The sequence below is a fragment of the Myotis lucifugus genome, unplaced genomic scaffold (genome assembly GCF_000147115.1).
Source record: "Myotis lucifugus unplaced genomic scaffold, Myoluc2.0 scaffold_21, whole genome shotgun sequence".
NCBI classification, from domain to species: domain Eukaryota; kingdom Metazoa; phylum Chordata; class Mammalia; order Chiroptera; family Vespertilionidae; genus Myotis; species Myotis lucifugus.
The window spans coordinates 7679290-7694578 of NW_005871069.1; the positions used below are offsets into that span (position 1 = coordinate 7679290).

The 15289-nt window shown below is 52.5% G+C and overlaps 1 protein-coding gene across 11 annotated transcripts in view; it reads right to left on the reverse strand.

Moving 5' to 3' along the window:
* The window catches only part of IQSEC1 (IQ motif and Sec7 domain 1), a 137602-nt gene that overhangs the window by 15093 nt on the left and 107220 nt on the right, over positions 1-15289 (reverse strand). For all 11 annotated transcript variants that reach the window (XR_002828494.1, XR_002828493.1, XM_023751431.1 and 8 more), the window contains 6 exons: positions 11138-11299; positions 8010-8132; positions 6234-6400; positions 2657-2796; positions 2207-2236; positions 749-874 (listed from right to left, as the gene is read on the reverse strand). Coding sequence is in view for 9 of the 11 variants with exons in the window: in XM_023751431.1 (XP_023607199.1) it covers positions 749-874; positions 2207-2236; positions 2657-2796; positions 6234-6400; positions 8010-8132; positions 11138-11299 (748 nt within the window). In the remaining 2 variants the exon portion in view is untranslated. The remainder of the gene's footprint in view (positions 1-748; positions 875-2206; positions 2237-2656; positions 2797-6233; positions 6401-8009; positions 8133-11137; positions 11300-15289) is intronic.

Below are 15289 nucleotides of genomic sequence, written 5' to 3' on the forward strand. Positions count from 1 at the left end.
ATCACAAAAGTGAGGCTGATCCTCAAGCAGGTGGGGACTAGGGACAGGGTCCTCCAGCAGGAAAGTCTGTGGCATGCAGGGGGACAAAGATCCAAGAACAGGTTTCCCCTGTTCTTTGCAGAGGCATCTTCATCCCCACTGGCTCACATCCGTGCTGCCTTTTTTGGGGGGCAAGCACTCCTCAATCTCCCTTTGGGGAACCCCCGTCTGCCACCCTCAATCCATTAGTCCTGGGGACTGTGATCCAGGCTTAGGCACTTTGACAGCACCACACCTGCCTGGCCTCATGACTAGCTCTGGCAATGGAAACAACAAGACCGTTGCTGGGATTTTTAACAAGTGAATCCTACTGGTGGCTGAGGAGATAAAATTAAGCCTGGAGCAGCCAAGGTCGACTTTCCCTTCTAGGATGAAGCCTGCCTGAGAAGGGAGTCCACACAGAGGAGGAACCTACACAGCTGAGCAATGGAGGTCATCAAAAGGAGTCCTGCTGACATGTTTGAGCCTCTGGAATAGCCAGGGCTGAGGCTCCAAATCCCCTTCTGGACTTTTACATAAGCCAACAAAGCCCCATTTTCAATGGTAGCAGTCTGTGTTAGATTCTGCTCCTGGCAACCCAAAGACCTGGGCTAACTCCACCCCATCACCTCCACCCCACACCTGTGTGGGCATTTCCCCACGTGCAGGCACATAGCCAGGTCTCCCTGCTTAACAGCTGTCAGCCATGAATTCGTGGGGAACCACGTACCACTAGGAGGTCATTAAACAGGAAGATTTCTCGCTGATGCAGTCCGAGTTTCTGGGGCTTATTTGGGTCTGGAACCTCGAAGAGTCGGCAGTAGCAGACCAACCGCCGGTGAGGCAGAGAGAGAACCTGTGGGGGGAAGGGAAGTGTGTCCTCAGCAGCCTGCCCTGCCTCTGGAGCCTGGGTAGCACAGAGTCTAGCCTGAATGTGAGGAGCCCAGCCCTTGGGCCTGTGTTCCAAACACCTTTTCTTACAGACCATGCAGAATAGACCATGTTTCTGGCTTGCAGCTGTTTTCCCGCCTGTCCTGTAGAGCCAGGGTAAGGGTGCCCCTTCTGGTGAGACCTCTGCTCGATTCTTTCAGGCAGGTACCAGACTCCTTAGAGAACCATCTTCACATGTGAGCCCCAGCCAGAGGGGAATGTTTGTTTTCTGAGTCCCCAAAGCGCCCATTAGTCTCCTGTAAATATTTTTTTCTAGAGGGAATCTACCCTAGATGAGGAAACTGAGGCACAGAGAAGCTGACAACTTGCCTCAGCCACACACGAGGAGCTGCAGAGCCTCGGAGTTGTCCCATTCTCCAGACCCCTCCTAAATGATTAACATTTCTGAAGCATGAAAGACCCTATCCAAACTTGAGCCAGCAGTCACTGCTCTGTGGGGCCTGGTCTGACCCTCTGCTCTGTACACCTGCCTCTGAACACACCTGTCACAGATTCAAAGAGCCCCCGACCTTGCCGAAGTACAAGCTGCTATCAAGGCCTGGTATGATAAACCATCATGTAGGCCCACTTGTGGCTCTGGGAGTGATCCTAAAGCCACAGGAGACAGATGGGTCAGTAAGGAGACAGTACATGCCCAGTTAAGACCCCCAGAGGGTAAGCATAGTAGTAGCCAAGGAGCATTAACTCTGCAAAAGGTGCCAACTCTGCAAGGGTGCCCTGGTAGAAGGGTGCCCGAGCTCAGTACATTAAGAAGACAAGATAAGGGGAGGGAAATGCATGGCCGAGCCTGGCACAAACGCAGGAGGGCTGATTCAGGGAACAATACTGTCTGGAGCAAAAGTACAAAGTAAAGAGGATGATGGCTTTTGGGGCTGGAGAGGTGGACAAGGGCAGGTCACAGAAGCACATTTTGGGGACAGAGCTTGGGCTGGGTGGGGAAAGAGAAGGCCCTCCAATAAACATCAGTGTCTCAGTGTCTGGGGACCAACCTGGGTCTCTGAGCTCAACTGGGCTCAGAGGAGAGGGAAGGAGACTGCTTTCAGCCTGACAGCACAGACTGTAATCTCTGGGCCTGCAGAGATTTGAGTCTGGGTTAATTATGAAAATCATATTTCTTATTGCTGCAGAATTAACTCAAGCAGCCAGAACTGTGGATCTGGGAGCAGGAAGATGTGGGCACATGGGGCACCCCTAGGGTGAGATATTAGTCAGAACGTGAAAGCAGAGGGATACTCACACAGCCAAGCCCATGATGCAGGGATCCAATCTAAATGGGGAAATAGCAAACAAAGAAAAAAATCAATGTTGCAAAAGATGCACCTGGGTGCCTGAGAGGCAATGCCCTCCCACGGCATCTTTCCTTAGCTCTATCCAGCCACACCCAAGGGGGTGGGCAGGGAAGGCCCTCTCACTGGCAGGCTGAGGGCATTCCCAAGTCACCAAGGAACTGTGCAACCCTGCCCATTGGTTTATTAAAATCCTCAGCTTCTCCAACTTTAACCCAGAGCAAATGGCTGTTATTCCCAAATATTAGAAGTCTTTTAAAGAAACCCAAATCCTGAAAGAATTCACCAGCCCTGCCTGGAAGGGGCATCAGGGCCACTGGCAGAAGGGCGCTGGGTGGGAAGGGGGATGTGAGCAACTCATGCCCCCAGCAACTCCCCTGGGACATAGGGCCACCACATACCGGCTTCTTCCCCACGATAAGCTTCTCCACCTTCTGCACCTGGGACACGTGGTCCTCATTGGTCTTCAGCTCCCGCTTGCGAATCCGTTCATAGATACCAATCAGTGTCTCTCGGGGAATGTCCTCACCATCGTCTACACCTAGGCAGGAGACAGTGGCCAGGCGTTAGTCAGGCTAGGGCAGTGATGGCAAACCTTTTGAGCTCGGCGTGTCAGCATTTTGAAAAACCCTAACTTAACTCTGGTGCCGTGTCACATATAGAAATTTTTTGATATTTGCAACCATAGTAAAACAAAGACTTATATTTTTGATATTTATTTTATATATTTAAATGCCATTTAACAAAGAAAAATCAACCAAAAAAATGAGTTCGAGTGTCACCTCTGACACGTGTGTCATAGGTTCGCCATCACTGGGCTAGGGTCTGGGTGGTCCCTTCAGTCTCAAGCCCCAGGCTTACTCCAATTTACCAGTTTCTAACCCAATTCAGAACAGTGATCCCTTTCACCAGTCCCAGCAGAACCACAGACCTTCCAGACCCACAGCTACTAAACATCCTCAGTCAACCACAAATTCCTCAGAATCCTTCCACCAGGGACAAGGCCAGCACAGCCACCTGGACCAGCACAGGAGGGCTGATAGAGGGCTTTATAAATATTACCTTGCTGATCCTGCCCACAGCCCCGTGGGGTGGGCATACCATCCCCATTCCATAGATGAGAAAGCCAAGGCCTGGGGAAGAGGTTGGGTTTGTGGTGAGGGGAGGGTTTTGTAAGTTTAGTTTCCAACACTGGGCCCATCCTCACTTCGCCCCTTGTTAGCCTTGTGACTCAATCTTTCTGAGCTGAGCATCTGTGAAAAAGACCACCAAGAACATGGGTGGCTTCTCAGAGCTGTGGTGAGAAGTGTGAGCAGCTCTTGGCATGCCCCTCAGAGTGAGATCTTGGTGCATTTGCCAGCTGTTGTCCCACATCACATGGGCAGAATCCAGGGGCAAGACTCAAACCTGGATTGCTCTGACAACAAGTGCATACCTTCTGCTACACCACTATGAAAACTGCTGTGAGAAAAGAAACTCAGCCCTACTCACAGGAGAAACACAAACCCACATCCATCCTCAGACCACAGACTAGCTCAACCAAAGGATTAGTAAAACTGTTGACGAGGCTATGGGGAGGGGCTTGCCAAGTCCTTTGACCTAGCAGAAGGCCTCACACAGTGAGTGCTCCATGCAGGGAGTGACCATCTGAGTGCTCTGAAGTGAGCTTCCCTGCCCTCAGGGGCCAGCCAAGCTTGGGAGGGGCGGAAGTGCTCCTCCCTATGTCCTGGTGGCCTCTGCTCTCTCCAGCCTTTGTGTTATGGCAGTGCCCACCACTAGGGGGTGCACCAAGGACCTACAGATCAGAGAGAGTTATCTGACCCAGGAGAGGGATTGACAGAGCAGCCTGTACTACAAAAATAAAGGAGAAGAGTAGAAATTTTAAACAGCTCAACAAGCTCACAGTTGGACTTGATTTAGACCAACTTTTGTTTCTTTTTAAAAAATATGATACCTCCTCCTGGCTGCTTGAAGATCGGCCGCCATCATGACCAGCACAGTAACTATCTGGACCAGGAAGTTCATTGCCAACAGACTACTTCGGCGTAAACAAATGATCATTGATGTCCTTCACCCTGGGAAGGCATCAGTACCCAAGACAGAAATTCAGGGAAAACTACCAAATTGTATAAGACTACACCAGATGTCATCTTTGTATTTGGATTCAGAACCCATTTTGGTGGTGGCTAGACAGCTGGCTTTGGCATGATTTATAACTCCTTTGATTACACAAAGAAAAATGAACCCAAACATAGACTTGCAAGACATGACCTGTATGAGAAGAAGACCTCAAGAAAACAGAAGGAACACAAGAACAGGATGAAGAGAGCCAGGGGCTGCAGAGGCCAGTGTGGGTGCTGCAGAGAGTGAGCTGGAGATGGGACCGCAGGAGTCAAGATTCTTCAGGGACTTGATCTGTGGTGACTGTGCAGATTTCCATGAAAGGATTAATAAATTAAGAACTTCTGGGTGAAAAAAAATTAAAATATGATGCCATTTAAAGGGGACCTCAGCCCGCTGCAGCTGGTATTTCCCAAGGAGAGGACCCAGCTCCTCCTCCCTTCTTTCCAGGAACTCCAGGTACACAAGGCCCATGCCATCAGCCAACATGGAGTCAGCTGGAAGACAGCTGTTCCCTTTTCGATTCCTTCCCTATCCAACGCCAAGAAGGCCTCCCTTCTTGCTGCCTACTGCCGGAAACCAATTCCAGCATGACAGCAGGGCTGAATCTGGGAATGGCTGATGGCATTTCCCCAAACCTGAAAAGGGATGATTGTTGGCTGCCAGACAGCTCAGGGCATCTTAATCTACATGTTATTGCCTCCTACTGGCCAAACACCTGAACAGCTGTAGACTAATTCCCCCATTCTGACAATGCCTCTGTATTGGAAACCCTGACCCTTTGAAGTGTATATCTCTGCCTCGCCTCAGGACAATTTGTGTTAATAAAAAGCATGGGGTCCTGGGACGAGGAGACCTGAGATCTTAGACCTTAGAACTTAGATCTTAGTTTCCTTTAAACTAAGCTCCTCTGACCCCCAAATGCCATTCAAAATTATATTTCGTCTCCGGACTCCTATTTAATCTACGCACAGCCTTCTCCAGACTGCTGAACCCTTCTTAACGCTGGAACAAGAACCCTGGCAGCCTACCTCATCAGTACCTGACATGGGCCCACCTGCCAGGAAGAGAGGGCAGCCTCAGCCTCAGGGCCCAGCCAGAAACAGCTCCTGCTGGAATCAACAGTGGTATTTTCATTGTATTCATTTTCATAATGACTGCCTATGTGTGACAAATGCTACTGGTTTGCCATTTACAGTGGTGATATAAAGTTCCTTTAAAAACATATTTAAATAAATGGACAAAAACAAAAAGGCAAGACAGTTTCAAGAGGAACATGAAGTGTACAGGATGAGTAGCTGGGCAGATGCTGTGAGGGATGCAGCAGTGATGGGCTGGGATGTGCTGGCCCGTCTGTCCAGCTTCCGCCTGCTGGAGGTCCCAGGGCTCCCAGCACCTAGGCTCCATTCTGTGCTCCTACACATACTTCCAAATAGGCCTTGGTCAACCTATGCCTGGCCTGGCCTGGCCTTCTGGTGCTGTGATGATCTGGTTTCTCCAGTCTCTGCCCCCTTGTGACTAATTCCCCTCCACCTGGACCTGCCAAACCCCTGTTCATCCTTTAATAACAGGCTAAAATCATCATCTTCTCCAGGAGTTAGGTTTCCTGCATCCCAAGACTCAGGCAACACTTTCTCTTCATGGTAATTTGTATTTTGTGCACGCATTGTTGAGACCAACACTGCTTGAAAGCCCATCTGAGCAAGAACTGGGTATGCTGCAGCCAGGCCTCCTAGCTCTCCCCTGCACCCAGCAGGAGGTAATATAAATTTGCCTCTCAGCCCCACACATGGTGGGGCTCATGCTCAGAGGTGTCTGTGGAGGTGTGTGTCTGAGCCTGGGGCCGCGACAGCTCACCTCGGAGGTTCTTGACGAAGTCCTCCAGCTTCATCTTGCGCTCAGGCTTGACGTTGGGGCTGTACATGTCTGTGTTGAGCAGGATGATGGCGAAGGCCAGGATGAAGATGGTGTCTGGGTTCCGGAACTGCCGCACCACCCCAGGGTTGCAGATGCAGTACCGCTGGCTGGGGGCCGGGGAAAGGGAGGCGGGTCAGGGCTCCTTCAGTTGGGGCAGGGAGTAGATCTGCCTGTCACTCATGAGTAGTTGCCATAGCTCCACCTGGCACTGAACAGCTGAGGCTCAGCTCCTGCACCTGGTAAACAGGGACAACACCTGCCTGGCAGAGCTGCCCTGACTACACACTCACCCTCTCACCTGCACTGTAGCTGGTAAGCAAGGACAATACCTGCCTGGCAGAGCTGCCCTGACTACACACTCACCCTCTCACCTGCACTGTAGCTGGTAAGCAAGGACAATACCTGCCTGGCAGAGCTGCCCTGACTACACACTCACCCTCTCACCTGCACCGTAGCTGGTAAGCAAGTACAATACCTGCCTGGCAGAGCTGCCCTGACTACCTACCCACTCACCCCTCTCACCTGTACTGTAGCTGGCAATGGCTTTCGGGGGAAGACAACGTTCCCCAGGCTCCCTAGGAGCTGGTACAACCACGTGACTAAGTTCTGGCCAACGGGATATGGGCACTTTCAAGACTGTGTCTTAAACGGCAGGGGTGTGCCCTCCACTCCCTTGCCCTGCCTGGAACCGGGGTGAGATGAAAAGAGCCTGCTCCCTGCACCAGCTAAGAGGGAGATGCACTTCCATCTTGTTTCAGCTGTAGCTTCTGGGCAGCTTCTTAGACACCTGAACCAACAGCCTCACTGAGTCATCTGCGCACTGTACTCACTGCCTCAAATGCACCCTCGCCCTCACCTCTAAGAGGCCTCTCACTGGTAACCTCATGGAGGCATGGCGAGAGGGGCAGAAACAGAGAAGAGGAGCCAGGTGGGGCATTGCCACTGAAGCAATAGCCATCAGTGCTCAGGCAACGTGGGCTTCAATTCTGTCTTCCTTGTGACACCCCTTCCAAGAAACCCTCCTGGAAGGAAGTGGCTGAACATCCCTCTTCTAGACCCTGGGACTGCCCTCCTCCTGTGTCTTCATTCCTCCTTGGCCCACCACTGGTGCTGAGCCCAGAGTGCTGGAGCAGCAGTTGACTTGTGTCTGTCACACCCAACAAGGAACACAGAGACCCCTACACAATGTACACACAGTCCCAGGATGGAAGACCGTGCGGTGACCTTGAATGCAGGCTCTCTGGGCTGTGTGCCCACACATCCTAAGTGGGTTAAGCCTTCCACCCTGTCTAGGGTAGGTACTCGTTATCCCCACCCTATAGGCAAGGACTCAAGGCACAGAGAGGTTAATAAGCAAAAGGTCACACAGCTGGTAAGTGGTGGAGTGGGTATTAGAACCTGGTCATCTGGCTCTGCAGCTCATGCTCTGAGTCACTGTGAGAGAGCAGCTGCCCCGTAAAAGGGCAGATGAAGGAAAACACAGATGGACTCATGAATGGATGAGGCTCATGAGGACTTGGAGGAAGACAAAGACTTAAAAAACCCTGGCTGTAGCACTAACTAGCAAAGTTCCTGGCACCCAGGAGGGGCTTCTGGCTCACCTCCCAGGTGAGTTCAGGGCCACCCGATCCTGTGAAGGGGGCTAAAGGGATTCAACCCTTTGCTAGGAACCTTCCTCTCCCTGATGCCCTCCCCCTGCCCCGCTGCAGCCCCAACCTGAAGGCCTCGATGAGCCGCTCCACCTTCTGCGCCTCCCCCTGGACCCGGATATGCGCCTGGAACTTTCTGAGGGCTTCGTCCAGCTCCATGGCAGAGAAGTCCATCTCATCCACCACGCAGCTGAAACAAGACAAGGCCATGTCAGTGTCTGCTGCCTACAGCCTCTGCTGCCTTCCCACTAGGCTAGGTGAGCACATGCTTGCAGAGAGTGGAGCAGAGGGGTTGATGAAAGGGAGCCAGGGAGCTGCCTGGAGGGCCATAGAGGCAAGGCTGCCACTTGTCTGGGAGGGCATCTGCTTAGCTTCCTCCAATCAGCAAACTATTCAGATTATGGCCAAAGATCCCTGTGCTTCTGGGGAATCCATAAAGCCCTGAAACTGTAGGAAATGTTAATGTTTATATCTATGTGTGCAATTTTCTAGACATACAGGGAGCCAGAGCATACAACTATTCTTAATAAGGACCCTTTGCCCTGACCGGTTTGGCTCAGTGGATAGAGCATCAGCCTGCGGACTCAAGGGTCCCGGGTTCGATTCCAGTCAAGGGCATGTACCTTGGCTGCAGGCACATCCCCAGTAGGGGGTGTGCAGGAGGCAGCTGATCGATGTTTCTCTTTCATCGATGTTTCTAACTCTCTATCCCTCTCCCTTCCTCTCTGTAAAAAATCAATAAAATATATATTTTTTTAAAAAAATAAGGACCCTTTGTGCAGAAACAAATGTTACACAGATGTAATGCAGACGTAATGCAGGAGTCTTCTGGTGTTCTGAGGGAGCCAGGAGCACACGCCCATCCTCACAAGAAGGAAGTGGAGGCTGGGCACTAACTCTCCACACAGTAGTCTCACACAGAGCCTGTGCTTCACGCCAAGGGTATGGGAAGAGGTGGCTGGGTGTTTCTGAAACCATCCTCATGTGCCTATCAGAAGGGTGAAGGGCAGAGCTTGGGGAGGCCTCTGGTTCTTATCACAGCCAAGCTTCCACATTACAGCCCGCTCGGTTCTCTGATCAGGACACAGAGAATGTGGGGTCCGAACTAAGGACCCAAGCAGCATAAACTGGTGTCTGTTTATGTTTATAACAAAGCCATAGCCACCCTTGGGGCTGTGGAGGCGTCAGCCATAGGGGACCTAATTCCACACCCAAAGCCTACCTCCACTGGGGGTGATGGGCTTATGATAAGCTGTTGTGCCCCCAATCTTCTCTGAGCACTAAGGGCTTTTTGTGGGGAAAGTTAGGAGGTGGGGGGGCCACCTGGGACAATCTGCTGACCAGCTCCTGAGTAGGATGCTGGTGTGGAGGGTAGAGGTGGGAGGAACCTCACTACTTTCTGAGGTCACTGCTATTTTCTGATCCAAGGAGAACAATGCACGGATTTCCTTCAGACCAGAAGCCAGGGCACAGAGGGGAGTGCAGAAATAGCTATAGGGGAGGGGGGCTGCACTGCAAGGATTTTAGGCCCAATTCACTAAGGAGCTAATCTGTGTTCCCCTGAACCATTTCCTCATACCAATTTAAAAGGAAGGGGGATGGGGTGGGGAGGAGATTAACCATACTAACAACCCAGCAGGCTTTCCGGAATGAGGCCAGAACAGAAACGCTGAGCTGAGCAGGAAGAAAGCAGCCCAGATGGGCACACCTGGCCAAGAAAGGATGCAGGCTTCGTTCTGCTGGGTACTAGACACATACCAGCCATACTCCAGTGTGTGTGCATTTGCATGTGACTGCATGAGTATGTATGTGTATATATGAGGCCGTGTGTGTTTGGGGGGAGGGAGGGTGCACCCAGGCCAGGCCCTCTCCCTTTGATCCTGGGTTTCCTCACCTGTGGTACAAAGAGGCCACAGCACTCACCTACCTCCCCCAGGGGAGCATCAAAGGCAGCAGGTATACATGTGGCCAGGCCCTTCCTCATTGCAGAGAGGGCCTGACTTCAGGGGGCCACCCCTTGCTTGTCCTTTTCCCAGATGAGGCAGGGGCTGGACAGATGGAAGCCACTGTTACTGATGGTTAGCTCTTTACTCTGCTTTTATTTCTGTTTCTGGACTATCTGCCCAAGGTCAGCATATCAGCTCATAACTGCTTGGGTCAGAAAACACTTCAAGCCCTAACCGGTTTGGCTCAGTGGATAGAGCGTCAGCCTGCGGACTCAAGGGTCCCAGGTTCGATTCCGGTCAAGGGCATGTACCTTGGTTGCAGGCACATCCCCAGTAGGGGGTATGCAGGAGGCAGCTGATCGATGTTTCTCTCTCATCGATGTTTCTAACTCTCTATCCCTCTCCCTTCCTCTCTGTAAAAAATCAATAAAAATATATTAAAAAAAAAAAAAAAGAAAAGAAAACGCTTCAACAACAGGCCTGGGGAAAATCCCTCAGGTCTCGGCAAAGGGTGAGCAAACACATGTACTGAGCCATCCCATTCCACTGACTTTGGCTTCTCATCTGTGAAAGGGGGTCATCAATCCCTGACATCCACCCCCATGGGTGAGATGAGAACATAGTAAACACAAGGGCCAAATGCAGGTGCCTTTCTACTCAGGAGTCTCAAAGAGGAGTGGAGAGTGTAGGGTACATGCTGGGCAGACTTCTCAAAACTGCCAGCAGCTCCCAGGGAACTGGAAACCCATTTTTCTGCAGGGTTCCAAGCAGCTGAGTGCTATGGCTGCCAGCTCTCTGAGCTGGTGAAATGTGGAGTGATGAGATGGGGGTTGGACTTTTACCCCCTGATCTCCCATCCAGGAGAGGCAAGAGAGAGAAGCAGAGGCAGTGATCTGGGTGTGGTGCTGCCCATCTTGGAGGTGCTGGAGTCTTGGCCAGCTCCCCTCCTCCATCAAAGGGCATCTGTCAAGGCCCTGACCTTGCACACCCCTTCCTCACTGAGTGCTCAGTGGCTCAGTCTGCCTGAAGAGGAGTGGAGGTGCTAAAGGTGTGTGAAGGGGGGGCGCCCAAGGGTAGATGCCCACATGTATGCCTGGCAAGGTATGTGTGAGATGGTATGGGTGTCTAGGAGCTAGAAAGAGGTAAGGGGAGGGTTCGGTATATGTCCCAGCAGCAGGGCAGGCCTGAGGGTCATGGAGTCTCACAGGAACACGTCCATGCCGGCCCAACCCCCAGTCCCATAACTCACTCCAGCACATCGCGGTTGAATTGCTTCTGCCTGTTGCCCAGGAACTCGCCAATCATCTGCCGGCTCAGGCCCTTGCGTTGCAACAGGAAGTGGGCTACTCCCACTGGTGTGTCTGGCACAAAGCCACGCTCAATGAGGTACTGGATGCCCTTCTCAGGCTTCCTGGGGGCGGGGGGGGGGGGAGATAAAAGACAGGCTCAGCCGTGGCAGCTCCGGCCCCTCCAGGCTTGCTCTTACCTCTGTGGGCACTCCAAGGCACCCCAGCTGAGACCCTGACTCAGGCACCCTGTCCCATTCCCAACCTGCAACATGGGGGAACCTAGAACTTACCAGACCCTGCGCCAAGAATGGACAAGACTGGGTCAGCCACAGGAGCATAGCCATGGGTGCTAGAGCAGGGACCCTCCTCAGCTGCCCTGCACTACCCCAAACCCTGGCCCCATAACCGGCCCCTGCCCACCCACTTTATGCTCCCCACTGAGTAGAAGCTGGTGCCCCATGCTGCACCTCCAGGCAGAGTTGAACACCTTGCCCAGCACATGCTAGTCTGCCTTCTACTGTCCTCCATCCACCTACATAGAAAAAACAATCTCAAACACCTGCTGAGCACTTACTCTGTGCATCACTGTCTAAGCCAGTGATGGCGAACCTATGACACGCGTGTCAGAGGTGACACGTGAACTCATTTTTTTGGTTGATTTTTCTTTGTTAAATGGCATTTAAATATATAAAATAAATATCAAAAATATAAGTCTTTGTTTTACTATGGTTGCAAATATCAAAAAAATTTCTATATGTGACATGGCACCAGAGTTAAGTTAGGGTTTTTCAAAATGCTGACACGCCGAGCTCAAAAGGTTCGCCATCACTGGTCTAAGCACTCTATACCCACTAACTTACTTAATTCTTACACTCCTCCTTGGGGTCAGCACACTTGTTACCTGTGCTGTTTAGGGGCCCAACAACCTTGTTACCTTGCCTTGTTGTAAGAACTTGCTAACAGTCAGTTCCTAGAATGATGCCACAGTAAGCACTGTGAGAGGTTCTTAGGATTAGCCTCAACTTATGAGAGGAAATGGAGGCATGGCACAAGCCCTGCCTGGGCAGTGGATGAGGGCTTCACAGAGGGACTAGGTGTGTCCACCTGCACAGGGAGCTGTGGGGCAGAGAAGCCCCCCAGGGGCTTGGCAGTGAGCCCAGGCAGGTCCCTCCTCCCTTTGGGCCTCCATCCTCCTATTGGTTGCGTAGTATGACATGAGCCTGGCTGAACTCACAAGGAGGTTGGTGGTCCCAGGAGACAGGGTGAGGAGAGAGGGCTACAAATGTGATTCTTGGAGGGCAGGTGCCCTCCTCTGACACCAAAACCTGAGGAGTTGAGGAGGACTTAGGGTACACCTGGCACCCATACCAGCATGGGATAAGTCGAACCACCCACTAACTGGGGGCTGGCCATACCCATGTCCCAGTGGTCAGTATTCTGTTACCTGGGGGCATGGAGATGGCCAGTATCAACCTGCCTCCTCAATGCACAGCTCCTGGCTGACAGGAGTGTCTTGCAGATACTGGATTTCCACACACAAGCAAAAGTGAACCTCCTGCTGCAAGGTGACCCTGCTATTTTTATCCTGGATGACCACACACCCTGACCTCACCCTCAGGAGCTCGGTGGGGAGCAGCTGCCAGCCAGATGGTTCCTGGCACTAAAGTGGTGACAGAGTGGCCCTGTTCCCTCACCCCTGCCAGGGCCCCCCCACATAACTCATTCTTCCCCATGACTCTGTGGTCTCTGACGAAGAAACCCCCATACTCCAGGTCTCTCCAGCCACTTGGCAAGATGACAGTATGGTCAGGGCAGGAGCTTCCTCACTAATCCACTCCACACTGGCCTCCACAGGACCCCAGCCCATGCCTCCCTCCCTCCCTCAACTTCGAAATGAGGGGTCACCCCGGGTCTGTGTTCCTGCATGGCAATGACTGGAGGGCTGCCCTAGGCCTCCCTGAATCACTCACCCACACCTGGCCTGCCCGGCCCCTTGATGGCCCCAATACAGTGTTCAGGTCTAAGCCCAGCCTGCTGCTGCTCCCAGGGTTGGGGCCTACTCTCCCTTCTCTGCCCTCACCCAGCCCCTCCTGTGTTCATGTGAAATGTCATGTAGCATCATGGATTTCTGGGAGACGGCATCTTCTACCCCAGAGAAGCTCCAAGTGCAATGGGAGAGGACACACTGCAGGAAGGAGCAGCTGTGCAAGGGGCCCTGGAAACACAGATCCTTCCCAGGTCAAGCACCATGTCTCCCCTCTGTGCCAGACACCACTTGGGACAACAACAGGGAGCTGGGCCAGCCACGACTGCCCAGCCACAACTGCCCAGCACAATGGCAGGCTGCCGCCCCCAGTCTGAAGAGCAAAGGAACTGAGTGCTGGCCAGAGGATGTGGGGAGGGGCTCCTGCAAGTGAACTAGAGGCCTTCTCTGAGCAGGTGACACTCAGTGACCAAGGTGAGGCAATAGCAAATGTAAAGGCCCTAGGGTGGGAATGGGTTCTGCAGGACTGAGGACCAAGAGGCTGGTACAGGGTAGCTGAGAGTAAGGGCTCTGAGGCACAGGGAAAGGAGGGCAGTGTAGGGGTGAGGGTAGACCACACAGTGCTGTGTAGACCACATGAGTAATCTGGTTTTCTTCAGAGTGGGATGAGTGTGGCAGTGACAGGACCTGATGTCCATATTTAAGAAACTCTTGCTGGCTGCTCTGTAGGGAGCAAGGCCAGGCCCAAGCTAGGAGACTCCCGTAGGCCTCCAGGCAGTGGTGCACAAGGTGGGGGGACACAGATGATTTAGGACATAATTTGAGGGTAGAAATGACAATATTTGCTAGTGGATCCATATGTGAACCCAATGGCCCCAGCTTTTAGCCTGAACCACATGTGGGAGGGACTAGCTCCACCTGGAAGGTCTCACAGTGACAACGCAGGAGAGGACTCGGGACTGACTGCACCTTGACCATGACAGGAGCTCACCAAACAATAGAGAGGAAAGGCTGGTGGCAGAAGGGACAGGTAAGGAACTAGGTGGGGTGGGGAGGCCAAGCCAAGCTGAGGGGTTTCAAGGTCAGGATGAACGTGGCTGGCAAAGGGAGCCTCTGACAGGTCTTGGAGTGACCTCTCTGACAGCATACAGCCAATGTGCTGCCTATCTGCTGGTGTTGAGTCTACCTGTTGGGACCTTGCTGGCCCTGGGCCACACTGGGCAGGGTAGTAAGGCCCCTCCTGCTTCCAGTGTCCCTCACACCAACTGTCTGCCAACAGCCTAGACCGACTTCTCCAAATCAACCAGCGCTCTCCCTCCCAGGAGCATGCCCTCACCTCTCCCCACCTTCTTCCCTCACAGTCATGCATCTCCTAAACTCTAAGGGACCTCATGAGGCTTGCAACCAGGGTAGCAATAGGCAGTGGCAGTTCATCCTGGCACACCCCCTGACCCTCTTCCCAAAGCCCCCTTTTCTCTGATTTCATAGTGTGCCAAAGCAGACTGGCCTAGGCTCATTTCCCCAGCCCCTTCCTGTTACATGTCCCCAGCTTTAATAAACACCCTTTAACCTTCACCTGGACTCTGTTGTGAAATTTTTCCTGCACAAAGTCAAGAAACCACACGCTAATGGCTGGCCCTACTAGGTAGACCTGCCAAGGGCCAGGTCCCCTTTCCAGTAACAATGCCACGCCAATAAATTCAAGTAAAAAAAAAAAAAAAAGACTAATAGAGTGAGAAACAATCTACTGGGTGGTTGAGGGAGACTTTTTTTTCTGGCCTCTACCTGTCCACTCAGTTGGGAGTTCCCACATAAGAAAGAACACGGTATCTGCCAGGGACCAGAAAACCCCCAGGTCATCTCAGCCTCCCCCAGGAGGGCACAGGCCTGGGTCTAAGTTGATCCAGGAGCTGGCTGTATCCTGGAGCAGGTGGGGCAGACTTTTTGGACAGAGCTCAGGATAGGCTCTGACATGACCTTCCCTGCTGTTTAGCCACAACTCGCACAGGGCCAGGGCTGGTCCTTATGTGCAGCAGACCACAGGCAGGAAACAGCACCCATGGCAGATGTCAGGTGTCCAAGACTCTTAGTTCTGAGCTGAGTGATGACCAATGACCGCCAGACCACT